At 56.1% G+C, this 20,071-nt stretch overlaps 2 protein-coding genes across 2 annotated transcripts; one reads left to right on the top strand and one right to left on the bottom strand.

The window, feature by feature from the left end:
• Window positions 1–383: 383 nt before the first annotated feature.
• Window positions 384–9,906, top strand: PRPF4 (pre-mRNA splicing tri-snRNP complex factor PRPF4). Its single transcript, XM_066562921.1, has 14 exons — window positions 384–538; window positions 1,288–1,465; window positions 2,016–2,202; window positions 2,966–3,053; window positions 3,774–3,853; window positions 4,059–4,152; window positions 4,950–5,044; window positions 5,250–5,308; window positions 5,909–6,032; window positions 7,188–7,277; window positions 8,020–8,142; window positions 8,448–8,555; window positions 8,640–8,758; window positions 8,897–9,906. Exons 1-14 carry the CDS (start codon window positions 488–490, stop codon window positions 9,088–9,090), a joined length of 1,590 nt encoding a protein of 529 aa, XP_066419018.1. The 5' UTR covers window positions 384–487; the 3' UTR covers window positions 9,091–9,906.
• On the bottom strand, window positions 9,136–20,062 carry WDR31 (WD repeat domain 31). The gene is made up of 10 exons (XM_066562922.1): window positions 19,996–20,062; window positions 18,958–19,048; window positions 17,589–17,683; window positions 16,257–16,331; window positions 15,239–15,383; window positions 15,055–15,155; window positions 14,046–14,113; window positions 13,561–13,702; window positions 12,594–12,756; window positions 9,136–11,255 (listed from the first exon to the last, which is right to left on the bottom strand). The coding sequence occupies exons 5-10, from the start codon at window positions 15,324–15,326 to the stop codon at window positions 11,095–11,097; spliced, it is 723 nt and encodes a 240-aa protein (XP_066419019.1). The 5' UTR covers window positions 15,327–15,383; window positions 16,257–16,331; window positions 17,589–17,683; window positions 18,958–19,048; window positions 19,996–20,062; the 3' UTR covers window positions 9,136–11,094.
• Window positions 20,063–20,071: the final 9 nt, after the last annotated feature.

Raw genomic sequence — 20,071 nt, 5'->3', positions numbered from 1 at the left:
TGCCCTTAGCGGGCACCGCACCGCCCGGCGTGCCCCGCGCGAACTGCCCTTAGCGGGCACTTCATCTCCCGGCGTGCCCCGCGCGAACTGCCCTTAGCGGGCACTGCATATCCCGGCGTGCCCCGCGCGAACTGCCCTTAGCGGGCACCGCCACTCCTCCCGGCGTGCCCCGCGCGAACTGCCCTTAGCGGGCACCGCACCTCCCGGCGTGCCCCGCGCGTCCCGCCCTTAGCGGGCACTTCATCTCCCGGCGTGCCCCGCGCGTCCCGCCCTTAGCGGGCACCGCCACTCCTCCCGGCGTGCCCCGCGCGTCCCGCCCTTAGCGGGCACCGCCACTCCGCCCGGCATGCTCTGCGCGACCCGGAAGTGGCCGTGAAGCGCCGGAGCCCGAGCACCGCGAGTCTCGCCCCTTTCCCGCTCTCTGGTTCCCGTTCCCGCTCCCATTCCAGGCTTCTCATCGCTTCCTGAGCTTGTTCCCGGTCCCGCCATGGCCACCGCGCGGGCACCGGCGGCTCGCGGCGGGGCCCGGCCCCCCGAGGTGAGTGTCCGGGAGATGGGGGCGTCTCCGGGCCCGTTCCCCGCACGGGCCCGCAGGAGCGGGAGAGTCCTTGGGGATTGCGACTGCTGTTGCTGTGCGGGGTTTATGGTGCCCCGGTGACAGCGGAACTCTAAAGGAGCCCGCAGGCTCACGTGTTTTCCTGCACTTGTACCCAGTCCTGGTTGCTCTCCCGGGCAGTTCGTGTGAAGCCTCTCCGGGGCGAGGGAGCCGGGCACCCCTCACTCTTCAGCGTTCCAGGGAGGGAGCTGGAGCTGGAGCATGGCATCGCTCCTGGCTGTGGTGCTCAGCAGCAGGAGGAAAAGCTCCGTGTTCTAAAGCTTGCTCGAAAAATACCTCTGCAGATAATGAATAATAGGGACCCAACACTGCCTGATTCCAGCAATTTAATGTGGCATTTTACTTCTGTGCTTTGGCCTTCGGGCAAAAACCTCAATGTCCAGTGGCTGCTCCATCCCTGGCAGTGCCACAGGCCAGGCTGGACAGGGCTGGGAGCAGCCTGGGACAGTGGGAGGTGTCCCTGCCATGGCAGGAGTGGTACTGGATGGGCTTCAATGCCCCTTCAACCCAAAGCAGGCTGGGATTCTGAGAGATCCTTGCACGGTGCCCAGCCCTGTTCTCCTGGCACAGGCAGGCTGTTTGCTGTGTGCTCTGTCCCCACACTCTGTGTGCTCTGTCCCATGCTCTGTGTGTCTGTCCCACACTCTGTGCTCCCCTGTTTCTCCCCGCAGCCCCCCAAGGCCAAGGCTGCCGAGGAGGCCGAGGCTCCCCCGGCCAAGCGGGCTCCCATCTTCTACGGGAGCCTGGAGGAGAAGGAGCGAGAGCGCCTGGCCAAGGGCGAGGCCGGGCTGCTGGGCAAGGAGGGCATGAAGGCAGCCATGGAGGCTGGCAACATCAACATCAGCAGTGGTGAGCATGTGCAAACACCCTTTGTTATCCCTCCCCGCAGATGTGACACTTCCAAATGTCTCTGCTTGGTCTCTGGGCATCACCTCAAAAGCACTCAGGGGTGGGCGGCTCCATGCTTAGATCTTCCCATTCCAGAGGGACCCAGGGCAGGGGGGCTCTGGGGGAGCTGAGGGAGGGATCCAGGGCTCTGGGACAGCTGAGGGAGGGATCCAGGGCTCTGGGACAGCTGAGGGAGGGATCCAGGGCAGAGGGGCTTTGGGAGAGCTGTGGGAGGGATCCAGGGGCATGGGGGCTCTGGGGGAGTTGAGGGCGGGATCCAGGGGCTGAGGGAGGGATCCAGGGCTCCGGGGGAGCTGAGGGAGGGATCCAGGGCTCTGAGGGAGGTGTGCCGTGTCCCTCTCTTGGGACTTCCCAAGCCCTCCTGTGTCCCCTGCTGGGGGTGGCCCTGCCGGGGCGGGGACGCTGTGGGTGACCTGCAGAGGCCCCTGGCAGCCCCAGGTGTCCCCTGGGCCGTGCTGGCTGCGTGTGCTCAGGCTGTGTGTGTGCCCAGGGGAGGTGTTTGACCTCGAGGACCACATGAGCGAGCGGCAGGCCGAGGTGCTGGCGGAGTTCGAGCGCCGCAAGCGCGCGCGGCAGATCAACGTGTCCACAGACGACTGCGAGGTCAAGGCCTGCCTGAGGGCCCTGGGAGAGCCCATCACGCTCTTTGGAGAGGGCCCTGCGGAGCGCAGGGAGAGGTGCTGGGCCTGCACTCGGGGAGGGGACACCTGGCAAACCCCAGAGCTTCTCCTGGCAGTTGGGGTGCAGAGAGCCCTGCCCTGACAGGGCTGTGCCATAGGGACAGCTGGGACACCTGGGGGTGCTCACCTGGAGAGGAGAAGCTCCAGGGAGAGCTCAGAGCCCCTGCCAGGGCCTGAAGGGGCTCCAGGAGAGCTGGAGAGGGACTGGGGACAAGGATGGAGGGACAGGACACAGGGAATGGCTCCCACTGCCAGAGGGCAGGGATGGATGGGATATGGGGAATTAGGAATTGTTCCCTGGCAGGGTGGGCAGGCCCTGGCCCAGGGTGCCCAGAGCAGCTGGGGCTGCCCCTGGATCCCTGGCAGTGCCCAGGAAAAGCTCTGTGTTCTAAAGATTTTTCAAAATATACCTCTACAGATAATAAATAAAAGGGACCCAACATTGCCTGATTTCAGCAATTTAATATGGCATTTTATTTTGTGCTTTGGCCTTCAGGCAAAAACCTCAATGTCAGTGGCTGCTCCATCCCTGGCAGTGCCCAAGGCCAGGCTGGACGGGGCTTGGAGCAGCCTGGGACAGAGGAAGGTGTCTGTGCCCATGGCAGGGCTGGCACTGGATGGGCTTTAAGGTCCCTCCCATCCCAAACCAGTCTGGGATTTCTGTTCTAAGGACCCCAAGGCAGTGGGAATGTCACCTTGGTATTTGTTAGGAGAGCTGAGAATTCCCTGACTCAATCCAGCTTCATTACTTCCCTTCCAGGCTAAGGAACATCCTCTCGGTGGTTGGCACAGACGCGTTAAAGAAGACCAGGAAAGATGATGACAGGTCCAAAAAGTCCAAAGAAGAGGTGAGGGTGTCTCCTGTCCCCTCAGTGCTGAGGGAGGGATGGTGTATCCACCTCTGATATATCCAGGACTCCTGCCTTTGGCCAGTCTCTGGATTCTCATGTCGTCCCTTCAGATTTTTTCTGTGTTGCCCATTTCAGCAAATCTGTGGCAATGTTTGTTCTCAGTGAGGAGCACCAAGTGTGGTTTTTACTCACAAACCTTGCTCTGTGCTGCTCTCAGTGTGCAGACCAGGAGAGCAGGTGTGTGGGCTCTTACCTACTGGAGCAAGTCCCTTACTTTCCTTCACACTTGGGAAGAAAAAAATATGTTCCTGCTGCTGCATCTGTCTCTGCCTTTGATTACTCTTTGTGCTTCTGTCTCTTTTCTGAGTCTCTTCTGCCTTATTATTTTTGAGCTGTACTGTAAGAAAGAATTGGACTTTTTCTTTACTGGGTGATGTGTAAACAAGGAGGGAGTTACATGTCAGTAAATGCAGATGAGTCAGGGTTCAGCTGGAATGTTGAGTGAAGTGGCAGCATTCAGGATTGGATCTGTAGGGCAGAGAGTTTGATTTACCTCTCCAAATCCCTTTTCCTGGGCCTTAGTTGTGCAGAAAGCCCTTAAGAAGAGGCCAGAGCACAGCAGGGTTTGGGGCAGGTGCTGCTGGGAGGAGCTGAGGGGAATGAACACAGGGGCAGCAGCACCAGGGCTTTTCCATCACTTTTATTCTTTTTTTACAGTATCAGCAAACCTGGTACCACGAGGGTCCACGCAGTCTGAAAACAGCCAGGCTGTGGCTGGCCAACTACTCCCTCCCCAGGTGAGAGAAACCAGAAAACATTTGTCAATGCAAGGGCAGATCCTGCTGTGGGGAGCACAGGAAATGCAGGGAGTGGGGAGGCAGGTCCAGTGAGCCCAGAGCTTGAGCTCTCAGGGACTGATCCAGGGAAGAGCAGAGAAAAGGCATTTCCAGGAGCAGGGAAGGGGCAGTTCTGGGGCTCCCACCCCACCTTTGCTCTCCCTAGGGCAGCAAAGAGGCTGGAGGAGGCTCGGCTGCTCAAGGAGATCCCTGAGGCCACCAGGACATCCCAGAGGCAGGAGCTGCACAAATCCCTGCGGGTAGGTTTGGCTTTGGCAGCTGCTCCACTGCTGTGCTCACAAGATTTGGCTGATCCTCCGAGAGCCCAGCAGGAGTTCAGCTGCCTGAGGTGCTGTCCACATGCACATCAGTCTCTGCAGTCTTGGGAAATTCTGCTTTTCCTCTTTCCCTCTGTCTCTGAAGCCTTTTCTGACTCTTTCAGAGTGTTCCAGGGAGATGTAATTTGTCCCTGTGCATGGCAGAGGGTGCAGAGACATCCCTGTCCTGCCTTGCCACTCACCTGTGAGGCTAAAGGAATGTATTCCTGCCTCTGGCTGGGGAGCCCAGGAATGCCAGGGAAATGCCAACTCTGGGTGCTGAACGTGGTTGGGATGACTCTGAGATGCCCTTTCTGAGCATGCTAAGCCAGATTCCCAGCTTAACCAAACAGAGAGGCTCAGGCAGAGCGTGCTGCCCCCCTAATCCTGTTTACTCCAGAGGATTTGCTTCTCCCCTCTGCCCTGTCTGTCTGGTTGGATTCTTTGGCTGAGTTGTGGGCAGATGCCAAACTCCAGCCAGCTCTGTGTCAGAGCTGCAGCTGCAGAGCTCTGGGGCTGGAGGCACATACCATGGGTGGCCCTGGGGGCTGAGCTGTGCCCCAGGCTGTGCTGGGCCAGGCTTGCCCTGGCCCTCCTGCCTGGAGCTGGAGTGGCTCTGAGGCAGCATCTCCCTTTGCAAGTGACTTTCCAAGGGCCTCACCTCAAGCTTTGGCTGGGGATAGCTCTGGGCTGGTTGTACTTCAGTCATTTATTGATGATTTTCTTTGTCTTTCTTACAGTCCTTGAATAACTTCTGCAGCCAGATTGGGGACGATCGCCCGCTGTCCTACTGCCACTTCAGCCCCAACTCCAAACTGCTGGCCACAGCCTGCTGGTGAGCCTGCCTTGGCAGCACCTGCTCTGGGGGCAGGGAGAGCACAGCAATGGTTTTGGAGCCTTGGGAGTTGTGAGAGGCTGCTCTGAGCTCTCATCACCTCACTTTAGAGCTGAGCAGAGATTGATTGATCTGAGCTGGTTGAACAAGAGCACTGATCTGTTCCTTGCTGTCCTCCACTGACATCCATCCCTTGTGTTCACAGGAGTGGGCTGTGCAAGCTCTGGTCTGTGCCTGACTGCAACCTGGTTCACACCTTACGAGGTACTGAGGGGCTCTCACTGAGGCTTCTGCTTCTTTTGTTTCTCTCTGTGCTGAGCTCCCACATCTGAATTACTTTGTGGTTTAAAATGTTGTGTTCAGGCAGATTTCTGTCTTACTGAGAGCATCCCTTGGCTTGGGAGCATGGGAATGTGTCATATAATGAGAAGGGAGACCTGGCCTTCAGCTCAAACCTCAGCTCCAAGTTTGCTGTTTCTGTTTGTGAACAGTTTGGTTTGGTTTCCAAACCTGGTTTGTGTTACTTGAGTTACAAACAGCAGCAGTTTTGGGCAGGTCACTTGACAACAGTGAGGTTCTTTGAGTAGTGGTCACAACTTGGACTAAATACAGATGTGAGGACAAATCCTTTGATTCATATATTGAATTTTTGAGGGATCCAAACCTTCATTTTGGATGCTCTGCCTTGGTTGCTCCTGGAAGTGCAGTTTGGCTGGGGGTGACAGGGCAATGCCACCCAGCGCTGAGGACACAGTGAAGAGTTCACTGGCACCTCCCTCCCCAGTGCCAAGGAAATGCTGCTTTTCTGAAGAACTGGCCAAGATCTTGTGGCAGATTCTAAATTTTGGTTTTCTTTCCCTTCAGGACACAGCACCAACGTGGGGGCCATCGTGTTCCACCCCAAGGCCACGGTGTCCCTGGACAAGAAGGACGTGAGCCTGGCCTCGTGTGCAGCTGATGGCTCTGTCAAACTCTGGAACCTGGAAAGGTCAGAACTGTTCCAGCTGTGCACAGCTGCAGCATTGCTGTGCTGGGGTTCATTCCATGTTCCTGCAGACATTTACCATCCTCCTGCCAATGTGACCTTTTCTTGTAGCTGCCCCAGTGCTCTCCCTGGCCTCAGTATGTGCCACCCTGTTCAGCAGGAAGAGAGATCAGCCTGATTAGGGAGCCAAGGTGAGGGAGATGGTCTGAAAGGGACTGAGGCAGAATTGCTGCTGGGCAGTGCTGAACTGCTGGGGCTGATGGATGGAAGGTCTGGGGACTGTTTCATTCTAACAGCTCACTTAGGAGAAAATTGCCCCTCTTGGATATTAAGAAATGAATTTTTGAGTGGTTGGAAAGCACCAGGATTTGGAGAGGGATTGACCAAATACACAATCAGGCACAAAACGTTCTGCCTGTGCTGCAGACAAATGGCTGTCAGTGCACAGAGCAGCTCTGGCAGATGGGCAGCACCTCCCTCAGGCCTGGGGAGAGGAGAAGGGTTCAGGTACTGAGCCTCAGCATCACCTGCTTGAGAAGTGGAGCCTGCAGGGCTCCTGGGAAGGGCAGGCAGCTCCCAGAGGCACAGTTGTTTATCCTTAGCTGAAATCACAGTTTGTAACAGTTTCCCTGTAAAAGGGACAGGGAGGGGGTTTGTTAGGCTCATGTGACCATGTCTCTTAATTAACCTGTTGGAAAGAAACTTCATTGCTGTTCAGATGGTGTGTGAATGCTCCTGACCTGCTGCCTGTCATTCTGGGAGAATAAATGTCCCCTCCATCCTGTCTGCCTGCATCCTACAGAACAGCAGGAGTTGCTGCAGTTCAGGATGTTGTGTTCTCAGAACTCCCTGCAGTTCAGGTAGTTGATGGTTTGTTTCTGTACTTCCCAAAGTGCTAATGACAAGGGCCCTGTTAATTTTCATTGATAATCATCATCATCCCAGGAGAGCTTTACAGCCAGCAGGAGGTGTGGAGAAAGGGTTTCACTCAGAGCTTTGAGTGTGACCCAAAGGCAGAGTTCAGAGTCATTGGGTACAGCTCTGATGTTCCTGCCTGGTTTGATTTCCTCAGCAGAGCTGCTGCTGCCATCACAATGTGTGAGCAAAGGCCTGGCTCGAGCCAGACCCCAGTGGCCAATGGTTTGTTCTGTGTTTCAGTGATGAGCCGGTGGCAGACATCGAGGGACACAGCATGAGAGTGGCCCGTGTGATGTGGCACCCCTCAGGGAGGTTCCTGGGCACCACCTGGTACGGACACCTGGGCACTGGCATCCAGAGGTGACCATGGGCTGGTGACCATGGCTTCCAGAGGTGACCATGGCTTCCAGAGGTGACCATGGCTTCCAGAGGTGACCATGGGCTGCTGACCATGGCTTCCAGAGGTGACCATGGCTTCCAGAGGTGACCATGGGCTGGTGACCATGGCTTCCAGAGGTGACCATGGCTTCCAGAGGTGACCATGGCTTCCAGAGGTGACCATGGGCTGCTGACCATGGCTTCCAGAGGTGACCATGGGCTGCCCAGCTGGTGGCCCTGTGGTGTCAGGGCTTGTCCACAGCAGGGCAGGGCTTGGCCATTGTGACCACAGCTGGGCTGCTGCAGTGTCAGTGACAGCAGTTCGTTGGGATTCCTTTCCCTGTCCCTGTGTGAGACACTGGGAATAAAATGCTCCCAGGGTTGGTGAAATATCCTGTTGTTCTCCCTGGAGTTACATGGAGACCAGGGGAAATAGCCTCAAGTTGCACCAGGGAAGGTTTAGGTTGGATATTGGGGAAAAAACATCTTCACAGAAAGGGTGGCCAGGGACTGGCACAGGCTGCCCAGGGGTGCAGTCACCATCCTGGAAGTGTTCAGAAAACACCCAGATGTGGCACCTGGGGACGTGGGTTAGTGGTGAATGGGGTGGTGCTGGGTTAACACCTGGACTCCATGGTCCTGGAGGGCTTTTCCAGCCTGAGTGACTGTTACTAAGGAGAGCTTTGTTCCTCAGCTACGACCACTCGTGGCGCCTGTGGGACCTGGAGGCGCAGGAGGAGATCCTGCACCAGGAGGGGCACAGCAAGGGCGTCTACGACATCGCCTTCCACACCGACGGCTCCCTGGCTGGCACCGGGTGGGTGCCTGCTCTGCACCAAGGGTTTTACTGGGACCAGGGATTTCTGCTGGGGAATGGCTCCCACTGCCAGAGGGCTTTGGATGGGATATTGGGAATTAGGAATTGTTCCCTGGGAGGGTGGGCAGGCCCTGGCACAGGGTGCCCAGAGCAGCTGGGGCTGCCCCTGGATCCCTGGCAGTGCCCAAGGGCAGGCTGGACAGGGCTGGGAGCAGCCTGGGACAGTGGGAGGTGTCCCTGCCATGGCCAGGGTGATCTGTAGGGTCCCTCTCAGCCCAGCTCAGTGTGTGATCCTGTGCTTGCAGAGGCCTGGATGCCTTTGGCCGGGTGTGGGACCTGCGCACAGGCCGCTGTATCATGTTCCTGGAAGGGCACCTGAAGGAGATCTACGGGATCAACTTCTCCCCAAATGGGTAAGGAGGGAGCTGGCACTGATGTGGGAGCTCTGAGTGTAAACTCCACTCCCTGAACACTGCTCTGCCTCCCCTCCTTGGCAGGTACCACGTGGCCACGGGCAGCGGGGACAACACGTGCAAGGTGTGGGACCTGCGGCAGAGGAAGTGCATCTACACCATCCCTGCCCACCAGAACCTGGTCACCGGCGTCAGGTTTGAACGTGAGTCCCTGCTGCTCCCTGTCCCTCCCCTCTGGCAGCTCACATGCACACCTGCAGCTCAGCAAGGCCTGTGCTGCTGAGCAGGGATGTCATGTTGTCATTGCAAGCCTCACTTCTCCCCTCTCTCCTCCTGTGCAGCCAACCACGGGAATTTCCTGCTCACGGGCGCCTACGACAACACGGCCAAGATCTGGACCCACCCTGGCTGGTCCCCCCTGAAGACACTGGCAGGGCATGAGGGGAAGGTGATGGGCCTGGACATCTCCCTGGATGGGCAGCTCATTGCCACCTGCTCCTACGACAGAACCTTCAAGCTCTGGACAGCTGAGTAGCTCAGAGGGACTGGTTATGGACTGGGACAGGGACGTTAATAACTTTTGGTTGTTTTTTTATATTAAAGAAAAAACCAGGAATCCAGTGTGTTACAGCAGCTGCAGTCATGGCTGCTCTGGAGTTTGGGTGTGTTTGAAGCACCACTGTTGGCCCAGGCTTGGTTGGTGTCAAGTCTTGGGGGTTTTCCCACATTTTGGACTGGTTTTATACTGCACGTACCACTTTCTGCTGTAATTTTGATCCACGTACTTCTACCCTCCCTTCCAAGTTCAGCTTCCAGGTGTCCTCCAAACATTTGCAGTAACCACAGAGCATCTCAGGTTTGGGGTGTGCTTCAGCTTCTGTTACTGCCCTTCTCATCTTCCTTTTTGGTAGGAGTGTGAGTTCAGACTTGATTTGCATTTAGAGAGAGAGCCCAGAGGGAGAGGCATAAGGTGCCCTCCTTCCCCTGCCTCCACACAGGTGTCTCTGGCTGGAGATCTGCATTCCCCTGGATTCACTTACAGTAGATGTCCAAGGCCAGGGAATCTCTTCTTTTCCAGGTACCACTTTGTGTCCTACTCCATGAGTTGTCCCATGGACTGGATGTTGCAAATCCATTTCAGCATCTCCTGCTTGGGGTTTGCTGTGTGAGGTCACTAAGTGTAGGATTGTCTTGTTCTGCCCTGCCCTGGGGAGAGCTTTTGTACTTGTTTGTTGTTTAAATTGAGGTTTTGCAAATAATGTGCCCTGGAACATCTAAACAGGTTTTGAATGTGTGTCCTGTGCTCTGGGTCTCACAAGAAACAGAGAAATTACAGGAATTTCACAATGCAGAGTTTGATTTCTGATGGTGTGAAAAACAGCTGGGGGGGTGAGGTCATTGGGTTTGTTCAGCCTGGAGCAGGAGAGGCTGAGGGGAGGCTCAGGGTCTGCAGCTCCTCCTGAGGGGCAGCTCTGATCCCTGCTCCCTGGGACAGGGACAGCCCCCAGGGCACGGCTGGGGCTGGGCCAGGGCAGCTCAGGCTGAGCTCAGGGCAAGGCTCTTCCCCCAGAGGGTGCTGGCACTGCCCAGGCTCCCCAGGGAATGGGCACGGCCCCGAGGCTGCCAGAGCTCCAGGAGCCTTTGGGCAGCGCTGCCAGGGATGCCCAGGCTGGGGCTGCTGGGGGGGCTGGGCAGGGACAGGGGCTGGGCTGGGGGATCCTGGTGGGTCCCTCCCAGCTCAGATGAAAACCTTCAGGAGCAAAGAGAAGTCAGATTCACCTCCCTGTTGTCAGCTGGAGAGCAGCTGTGTGTTCCTTGGGAACGTGAGCACAGTTCCTTCCAGGGAAAATACAATGGAATGAGAGGCCAGCAACTAACACAGAATTATTTCATTGCAGTCTCCTGTGGTCCAAGCCCAGGTCCAGCTGTGTGTGCTCAGCCTGGTGCTCAAGTATCTGTCCCTTGGTCCTGGTGTCTCATCTCCCCCCTCTGCCCATCCTGTGCCTGCCTCTGGCTGCAGGGAGGCTTTGTAAGGAAAATGCAGGAGGCTCAGTCAGGAGCAGGAGCTTGGCCTGAGGGCTCACAGGGTTTGGCTTTTCTCCTGGACAGCTCTGATGCCTCCCTGTGTCACCCACAAACCAACCAGCAACTCCCCAGCCCTGCTGCCCACCGTGACGGCAGCTCTTGGGGGTCACATCCCCTCCAGGGCCAGTGTCTGACGGGGTTCCAGTGCTCAGAACGCTGCCATCTCCTCCAGGGCCAGTGTCTGACGGGGTTCCAGTGCTCAGAACGCTGCCATCTCCTCCAGGGCCAGTGTCTGACGGGGTTCCAGTGCTCAGAACGCTGCCACCTCCTCCAGGGCCAGTGTCTGACAGGGTTCCGGTGCTCAGAACGCTGCCATCTCCTCCAGGGCCAGTGTCTGACAGGGTCCCGGTGCTCAGAACGCTGCCATCTCCTCCAGGGCCAGTGTCTGACGGGGTTCCAGTGCTCAGAACGCTGCCACCTCCTCCAGGGCCAGTGTCTGACAGGGTTCCGGTGCTCAGAACGCTGCCACCTCCTCCAGGGCCAGCTCCGCTCCGCCCCTCACACGGAGCACGTGGATGCCGGAGTTGGAGCTGGCGCAGAGCAGGGTGCAGCTGTCGCAGGCGGCCAGCGAGGCCAGCGGGCCCGAGCCCTCGAGGCACAGCGTGGCCAGGCAGGCTGCAAGGGAAGGGACGAGGGAGGGAGGCTGGGTTGGCTGAGATGGGGCAGGGCCACACCAACCTCCCAGCTCCAGGCTCTGCTCCCCTGAGAGGGGTGAGTGCTGCCTGGATCCACGCTTCAGCACCTTGGGATGTGCCCCTAGTAGACTCTCACCCCTGTGCACTGCCCAGTCAGGCAGTGGCTGACAGGGATCCACACTGGGGTCAGGCTCTGCCCTTTCCTGGGAGGGGAAGCAGGGCTGGATGGACCTACTGCCCCTCTGGGCAGAGCTGCAGGATGTGCCTGGAGCCATTTCCAACATTCCTTTTTCTCCCAAATTTCTGACAGTTTTCCTAAGGGCTGTGCTACACTCACCACGTGGTTTTGATGAATCTCCAAGAGGGAAAGAGGCTCCTGTGTAAATCTTATTTCTTTTTGTTTGTGTCTGTTATTAAACCCCCTGAGACAGTTTGTGCAGAGACCCCAGCCCCAGGCTGAGCTGCAGACAGAGCTGCACTTGGCCTGGGGCCACAGGCAGCTGCCTCTCCTGTGACCTGCACCCTTCCCAGAGCAGCTGGATTATGGCTCACCCAGCTGGGAAGGCAAGAGGATCAAAGCTGCTGCCACCCCAGAGCCACCCTGGGTGCACAGGAAAGGAACAGGTAAGAGAACAGAAGGCCCTTCTCTGCAGGAAAGCCTCAGGTTTCTATTTTCATCCCATCTTAAATGAGTTCCCTTGGAGAGGGGCTTAGCCCTGGGGAGTGTCTAATGCTGTGAACCTGAACAGCTCCCAAGAGGTCTCTGCCTGCAGCACAAGGGTTACTAAGAACCTGCTGCCATGGCAGGGCTTGGCAGGCAAACAAACCCCTTTGTGTCCAGCTCGGGGAAGGACTCACCCTCACCACCAGGTTTAACCCCAAAATGCCCACGATTCCCCTTCAAGAGGACAACCAAAATGAGGGTGTGGTGGCTGACCAGCCCTCTGTCCTCCAATACAAATTCTATTCCTTACAACTTTCTACTTATACCTGCAGAAATCTCTGGAGTTCCCATGTTCTTTTTCTTTTTTATCATTTGTCCTTTCATGGCCTAACTCAGATGTATCTTTAAAAGCTGCCTGGTAATTCTTCCTTTCAGCTGAGAGAAGATTCCTGTCACCTGAGACATGCAGCTCCTTCATGTTTGTTGAGCCCTGGGTTTGCTCCAGGGCGTTTCTCCACCCTGCCCTGCAGGCTTGGAGTGAACTCCAGAGATTGCAGCAGTCACCCTGCCCACCACCACGAGGAGACAGAACTGGGGGAAGTGGGTTTGTTATCCAGGAGAAAGGAGCACAGAGGGGGCAGGAGCCTCCCCTACCTGCAGTGCCTTGGTCCCAGACCTTCACTGTGCTGTCGCTGGAGGATGTGGCAATGCTGGGGGCGAGCGTGGGGCCCCGGGGCAGGAAGACACAGGAGGTGGTGGTCTGGAAATGCCCTTTGTACTCACACACTCGGCCCCTGGTCTGCCTCAGGTCCCAGAGCTGCAGAAACAGGCAGTGGTAGAGCCCCAGCTCTGCCAGCATGGGGTTGTTTTACCAAGACAGGAAGGTGGGTTGGGATAAAAGAGCTCCTCACCAACCCTCAGAGTGCCAAGGCTACTGCCCTTGTCCCTGCTCATGCTCACAGTCCTGGAGAATATCAAAGCCCAAAGGATTTTCACCACTGGTGACTGAGGACATGGGATGAGGACACCCATTACAGCCAACAAGAGAAGGTGTGCAGGCAGGTAAGCAGTGTCCAGCCTCCTCCCAATCTCAGCCCTGCCCACCCTGGGATGGGATCGTTTCATCCTCTTGATCCTCACACACAGGGCTGAAACTCTGCAGGACTGAATCCCTGGTTTGGAAACAGCTGGAACAAGGGATCCCTTATAGAATTTCTGCAAGAACCTTGTGTTCCTCAATGGCATCCATTGTTTTTTCCCTGTGTGTTTTACTGAAATGAAATTCCAGACTGGTTTGGGGTGGAAGGAACCTTAAAGAACCTTAAAGGGTTTCAACTCCCTGCCATGGGCACAGATGCCACTCACTAGATCAGGGTGCTTCAAGTCCCATCCAACCTGGCCTTGGACACTTCCAGGGATGGGGCAAATCCCAGTGGTTTAAGCAGGAGGAATAACTGCTGATATTCTCCAAGCAAAATTTCCCAAAGGGAGAGGCAGGAAGACCCCAAGGCCAAGGCAGTGGGAGCACTCAGACCCTCGAGCAGTGCTGTGCTGCTCTCCCTGTGTGCCATGGCTGTGGGAGGGGAGGCAGGCAGAGCCCAGGGCTGGCTGGGGCACTCACGGTGGCCTCGGCGCCGTGGCCGGCGGAGCCGCTGCTGCTGCTGAGGCAGTACCGCCCGTCCTGGCTCACGTCGCAGCACGTCTGGATGTGCTGCTTGGCTGGGAACGTGTGCGCCACCTGCAGCTCCCGGCTGTCCCACACCCTGCAGGGACAGCAGAGGGCCCCTGAGGCATCATCACCGCCGTGGCTTCCCTCTGAGCCCCCCCGCACACACCGGCTGTGCCCACAGCTCTGCCCCGGCTGCTCCCAAGCTCTCCCTGCATTTATCCATGCTGCATCACTCTGCAGCTTTCTTTCTCACCAATTCTCCTTTTCACCCCCAGTCACCACCCAGTGCTGCTCCCAGCCCCTGTCCCTGGCTGGAGGTCACACTCCCAGGTGAGCTGGCAGGTGGCTTTTAGCCACAGCAGCAGGATCCATGACAACCAACCCCACAACAGCCTCGGGCTGTACCTCCCTGCTCTCTGGCCACAGGGAGAATTTACCTGGTGGTTTTATCCTCTGAGGTCTGGATGACATAAGGCTCCCCAGGAACCCAGCACAGGTGTGTGACCTGTGGAAAGGGAAGGATGAGCAGGAGCCACCTCTGTGTGCAGTCCAGGCTGTGTCTGCCTGAGGATGGAACCACTGAGCTCTCATCCTCTCCTTCCTCCTGCTGGGTTGGGAGCTGGAAATGTTGGATGAAGACTTTTTCTGCTCCCCTGCCAGGTCCAGTCCCAGTGGGGTTGCTGGGGGTGATTGAGGCTGGGAGGTGCCAGGAGCAGGACACAGAGCCATGGGAGCAGGGACAGCACAGGCACCAGGGGTGGTACCCACACCAGATCTGGGCTGGTACAGGAGGGAATGCAGCCCCACTGCACGGGGCTTGTTCAGCCAGGAGAAAAGGAGACTCAGGGGGATCTTCTGGCCCTCCACAACTCTCTGACAGGGGGTGCAGCCCAGGTGGGGGTCAGGTTCTGCTCCCAGGGAACAAGCAATTAAAAGAAATTGCCTCAAGTTGTGCCAAGGGAGGTTTAGGTTGGATACTGGGGAAAATTTCTTTGCTGAAAGGGTGGTCAGGCATTGGTGCAGGCTGCCCAGGGCAATGGTGGAGTGATCATCCCTGGAGGGATTTAAAAGCCATGTAGTGCCATGTGGCACTTGGGGACATGAGTTAATGGTGGCTGTGGCAGTGCTGGGGGTATGGCTGGACTCTGTCTTAGAGGTCTTTTCCAACCCCAGTGATTCCATGACTGTGTGCTTCCAAACAGCTCTGAGACAGAGCATTGATAAATGGCCACGAGTCTCTTGGTACCTTTGTGCTCCTGTGTTTGTTGTTACCTGGAGAAGAATAACCAGCCTCAAGCTGAGCCTGCCCAGGTGCACAGTGTCCCAAGGGCTCCCTTTGGCACCAAGCTCCCAGAAAATCCCCTCTGCACAGCTCCATGTGTGAAATAACAATGTAGGCAGGGAGATGGATGATGGGATGGGATTGGAGGAACCAGCAGATCCTACCAGGTTCCTGGAGATTGCAGCTCTGCCCAGACACTCCCCAGTCTCAGTGTCCCACTTGCACACGGTGTTGTCCCGGGAGCCCGTGCACAGCTGGGAGGCGTCTGCAACCACAAGTTAACATCAAAAACAGGGCATGAAACACTGTCAGTCAGTCCATGGGGAGTGGGAGTGTAATGTCCCTCACCTGGGCTCACAGCCAGTCCAGTAACAACCAGGTCATGTCCTGGGAAGTGCTGGCTTGGCCCTGACGTCCCGTGAAGCTCCCACATCATCACTGTCTTGTCCCGGGATGCGCTGAAGACTCTGTTGGAGTCAAGGGCTGAGGTGACCTGCCAAGGACAGAAGGAGAAGCTGCTCATCCTCACACCCAGCTCACAGGGACAGCACAACTCTGCTGCTCTCCTGCCACAGCCCAACACATGCAGGAACACGACTGGGGAGAGCCTGGCCTCCCAACTCTGTCCCGTATCCCTTCAGAGCCTGGGATGGTGGATGGGTGCTCTCAGGTCTTGTTTTAGAAACCATTCCTTTTATAGGAAAAACATCCTTACAAACCCAAATGAGCCCAGTGCATAGCTGTTTTGAGCACTGAGGTGAACAAAGCCCCCTTTGTCTTTGCAGTACCCACAGCCCAGGGGACGCCTGTGGAGGTGCAGTGGCCACACCATGCATGGCTACAGCCCCTCTGCTCTCCCAGAAGCCTGCTTGGCTTTGTCATCCCAATTCCAGAAAGGAAATTAAAGCCCTGTCATTCCCAGAATATGCCAGCTGTGGCACATGGCATGGGTATTCCCAGAATGTCTCAGCCAGGCATGGCTGATTTGTGGAATAATGTCAGGTCTAGTAGAATGAGGCCTGAAGAAAAGTGAATGGCATCTCTGCATCAAAAGCTTGACCTCATAATTCATCCTGAGCTTTTGCTATACAGTCTCTTGGAAGGGAAGACAAGCTCACATCCAGACCTCCTGCAGCCCTGTTTAGTCTGAATGCAACACTCCATGCTGCTTCCAAAAGTATCTGTTGGGACCTTGGGAAAAAGCTAATGTGTTCTGATCACAGAATCATGAATCATTAAGTTTGGAAAAGACCTTTAAGGTCATCCAGCCCAACCATCCCCAGCTGGACACCAGGAATACCCTGATCCCACCTTTCTTGGAGCACAAACTAGTGCTCCATCATTCCTGGCTCCCCAGCTCTCTCACCTTGGTGACCTCGCGCTCGTGGCCGGTGAAGCGGCGCAGGGCAGCCCCAGACCTCCAGCTGGACACAGCCACACTCTGCAGGGACAGGGACAGGGACAGGGGTCAGCACGAGAGCAGGGCAGGGAGGATATGTCATACCAAGGCTTGTGCACAGTCCACAGCACAGGGAACAGGTTCCTCTGGTTTTCAGCTCCTAGAGCACTGACAGCTGCCCTTAAAGACAGGTGATGTATGAGTCAGTCTGGTGATCCCAAGCCTGGGTGGGAGCATTTGATGTGATATGAGCTCTGGAGAGGTTACAAAATTTGATTCCATGTGCTTCAAGGGTGTGCCCTCACTCTAAGCTCATTTTTCCTTTCTAAATCCAGGCACCGACATTGCCACAATCCACGGAAATGTTCAAAGCTCACATTTCAACCTGATTTTTGAAGCTGTTGATGTAGTATCCTGTCCCAGGGGATACCTCACCTTATCCCTTCCTCCTGACACACACAGATCTGGTTTGAGGGCAGCCACAGAGGTGACAGCATCAGTGTGAGCAGGGCTGTGCTGCCGGGAGGCACCAGCGGGTCCCGTCTGTCCCATGGAGCCCTCGGCCCTGCAGAGGAACAGGGACAGCACTGGGAGCTGCAGGGCTGGCAGGAGAGGTCAGGTGCCATTCCCGGGCACCTCTGGCACCTTCTGACACAACAACATCTGTCTTGGAAAGCCAGAGAGAGGCTGTGAGTGAGATGGAGCAGACCTATCCCAGCTCCAGAGCTGCTGAATATTTAATTGTTGCTCACTCTGTGCTGGTGCAAAGAAGGAAAGAGATTTTGATCTCACCAGCCTCCACAGTCACTCACATGGGTCAGGCTCAGCCTCCACAGTCCTCACATGGGTCAGGCTCTGTTGCTCTTTGCTGTGACACCTCCCTGGCCACGAGTCCCCCCAGTGCCACCCTGTGCTGCTCTCCAGGTACAGAACCCTCTCCCTGCTGCCAGGGACTGAATTATTTCATCTTGGCCATGAAGGCTGGTGACAGGCTCTGAGGACACAACAAAACAGTTTGGGTATTTGGAGCTGTTCCCCTTCAGAGCTCTGCCTCAGCCATCACAGAGCACAACCACTGCCATGGTTATGTGCTTGGCCATTCCTGTAAGTGACACTTGGGATTTCAGTCCCCCAAAAAGCTGAGCAGACTTTAAAAGTGAGGACTAGAAACGAAAACCTGGTTCAAACATCTAATAATGAAACTAAACCCCTGTGCCTGCCATATTCTCTGCTCATTTGTGCTCTCTTCACTCTCACACTTGGTTATTAACAAAACCTGATCTCCCAGCGTTGCTTTACCTGTATTTGGTGGTGTGGAAGCTGATTTTACTCTGCAGTTTCCCCATGGTCCTGGCAACCAGTGGTGGGTGTCACATCAGCACCTCGGGCACCTGCTGTGGGGACAGGACCTGTGGGTGAGGGGACATGGCACCACCAGGGATCCAGGGGGGTTTCTGTTTGTCACACATACAGGATAAGGTGCTGGTTATGTGTTATCTACATCCTAACTCCATTCAGAGTAAGGAGAAAACCTCAGAGGAGGGGACATCTGGAGGTCCTGTGTGGAACCTTTAGCTTAGAGCAGAGCCAGCAGCAGGGTGAGGTCACTGGGACCTCACACTGAGCTTAAAAATGCCCAAGCTTGGTGAGATCACAACAGACATGGGACTGCTGCCTGTTACTCTTTACACCTCCTGTTACTCCTGGATCTGGTCTGGACTTCCATACATCCTGGAGATCCCAGTGTTTGGCTTGGAGAAGGCAAACACCTTCAGACTGAAGCTGTACAGCAACTGGTGGGACCAAGTGCAGGCACAGGCAGCCCCACTCAACTGAGGCAGCCTGGCAATGCTTGAAGTGATCTTTCCCTGAGCTGAGGAACACTTTGGGAAGAGTTTCCATGTCCATACACCAGTTCCAGGCACGGCAAGAGCATGAGGATAACCCAGATGCATTCAGCAAACAGCTGCTGGCCAGGCTGGGGCAAGGCTGGTCCCTCCCCAGAGGGCTCAGCAGAGCCAGAGCCTGCAGACCCAGCCAGGTGAGGAGCAGCACCTCCCCCATGTCCTCACAGACCCAGCAGAAACCAGTCTCAGTGACAGTGAATTGTCACAGACAATAACTGCTGCAGCTTAGCTCAAGGCACACTAATTGGATTTAGTCTGCTGGCATGCCCATCTTCCACGGCTGCAGCATTTTGCTAATCAAAATCAGGGAAAAAAAAAAAAAGCCAATCTGCTTTTTCCAGCAAAAAATTGCTTGAAGGTTCTGCCCACAAAAAAAAAAAAGTGAAAACCAAATCCTGGAAGCAGTGAGCAAAAGGTTTCAACAAAATTCCCTTTCTAATTTTACCCTGACAGCCTTTGTGATTAGCAATTAGTAATACCCAGTTAATCTCCTGCTGTTCTATCCATGAGTTTGCATGTTCCAAAGATGTGAGGAATGATCAATCTCACAGCTGAGGGGCTGTGTTAATTTGGCAATTTATTCTTTCAATCAGACTGAGTGCCCCAATCATTTCAGTCCATCAGGAATGAGATTTTTCTCTGACAGTGGGAGAACTCTGGAAGTTGTGAAACAAGACTCTAGGAAAAGCTAAGGCGGGAATTCTGAGTTTTTAATGATGGTTACTGTTTCCAACCAGCACTTAGTTCATGTTCATGCCTACCTGCACATCTGGAGCTGCCCGAGGCCAGGGGAGGCTGCAGGGAAGGTGGGAGCTTTGTCCTGTGTCTCACTGTTCTCCTGCCTCTTCTTCACTGCAAGAAAGAGCAGATTTTTCTGCATCCTGGATGAGAACAGCACTCAGTCAGGATGTTAATCCAAGGTTTTGCTGTCTGTATCCCAACACACGTTTATCCATCAGCTGCTCCACCACAAAGCTCTAAAAACTCAAGAGATCCTACGACAGCTGATCCACACCAAGCTTCACCTCAGCAGCCTGAGTTTCATGTTGGAGAATGCCTTTATCCTCCCTTCCCCCCAAATGCATCACTTGACAGAAATCAAACACCTTTTTTACTGAATTGCTTTTGAAAAATAAGCCATGCTGTTGCCTCCACCTGTCCAGGCTCTGCAGTGAAACCTGTGCCCTGGGATAAGGAATGTCAACAACCACAGCAGCAGCACAGGGACCCCAGCAGAGCTGCCCCCTCCTCATGGGGCAATAAGCATCCCTTCGAGGAGGGTTTTTGGCTTTGGGGAGAATGGGGGACACCCTGGGTTCCTGGAGCTGGGTGTGACCCCACGGTGGTGCTGGCAGGTTTCTGTGGATGGGGGTGTCCCTGTGGGGTTAAATGGGAGCATCCTGGGTTTCTATGGATGGGGGTGGCCTTGTGAGGGTCAGTGGGAGCATCCTGGGTCCCCTGGGATGGGGGAGTCCCTGTGGGGTTCGATAGAAGCATTCCGGGTCCCTGGGATGGGGGTGTCCCTGTGGGGTTAAATGGGAGCATCCTGGGTCTCTATGGATGGGGGTGGCTTTTTGAGGGTCAGTGGGAGCATTCTGGGTTCTGTGATGGGGGTGTCCCTGTGGGGTTCGATGGGAGCATCCCGAGGGAGCCCCTCAAGTGCTATGTGCCGCTGGCAGGGGCGAGGCAGGGCAGCCCTCGGGAAGGGTTTGTGAGGAAAGGTTTGTGAAGAGCCGCGTCCCTGCGCTGGGGCAGCCCGCGGCCCGGCCCGGCCCGGCCCGGCCCCGCCGCACACTCACCCTCACCCTCAGCAGCCCCGGCGCCGTCCCGCCCGTGCCGCCGCCCGCTGCCGGCTCCCGGCGGGGCCGGGCCGGG

This window comes from Molothrus aeneus, chromosome 19 (assembly GCF_037042795.1).
Source record: "Molothrus aeneus isolate 106 chromosome 19, BPBGC_Maene_1.0, whole genome shotgun sequence".
Classification (NCBI taxonomy): Eukaryota; Metazoa; Chordata; class Aves; order Passeriformes; family Icteridae; genus Molothrus; species Molothrus aeneus.
This window is presented reverse-complemented; position numbering and strand designations above follow the sequence as displayed.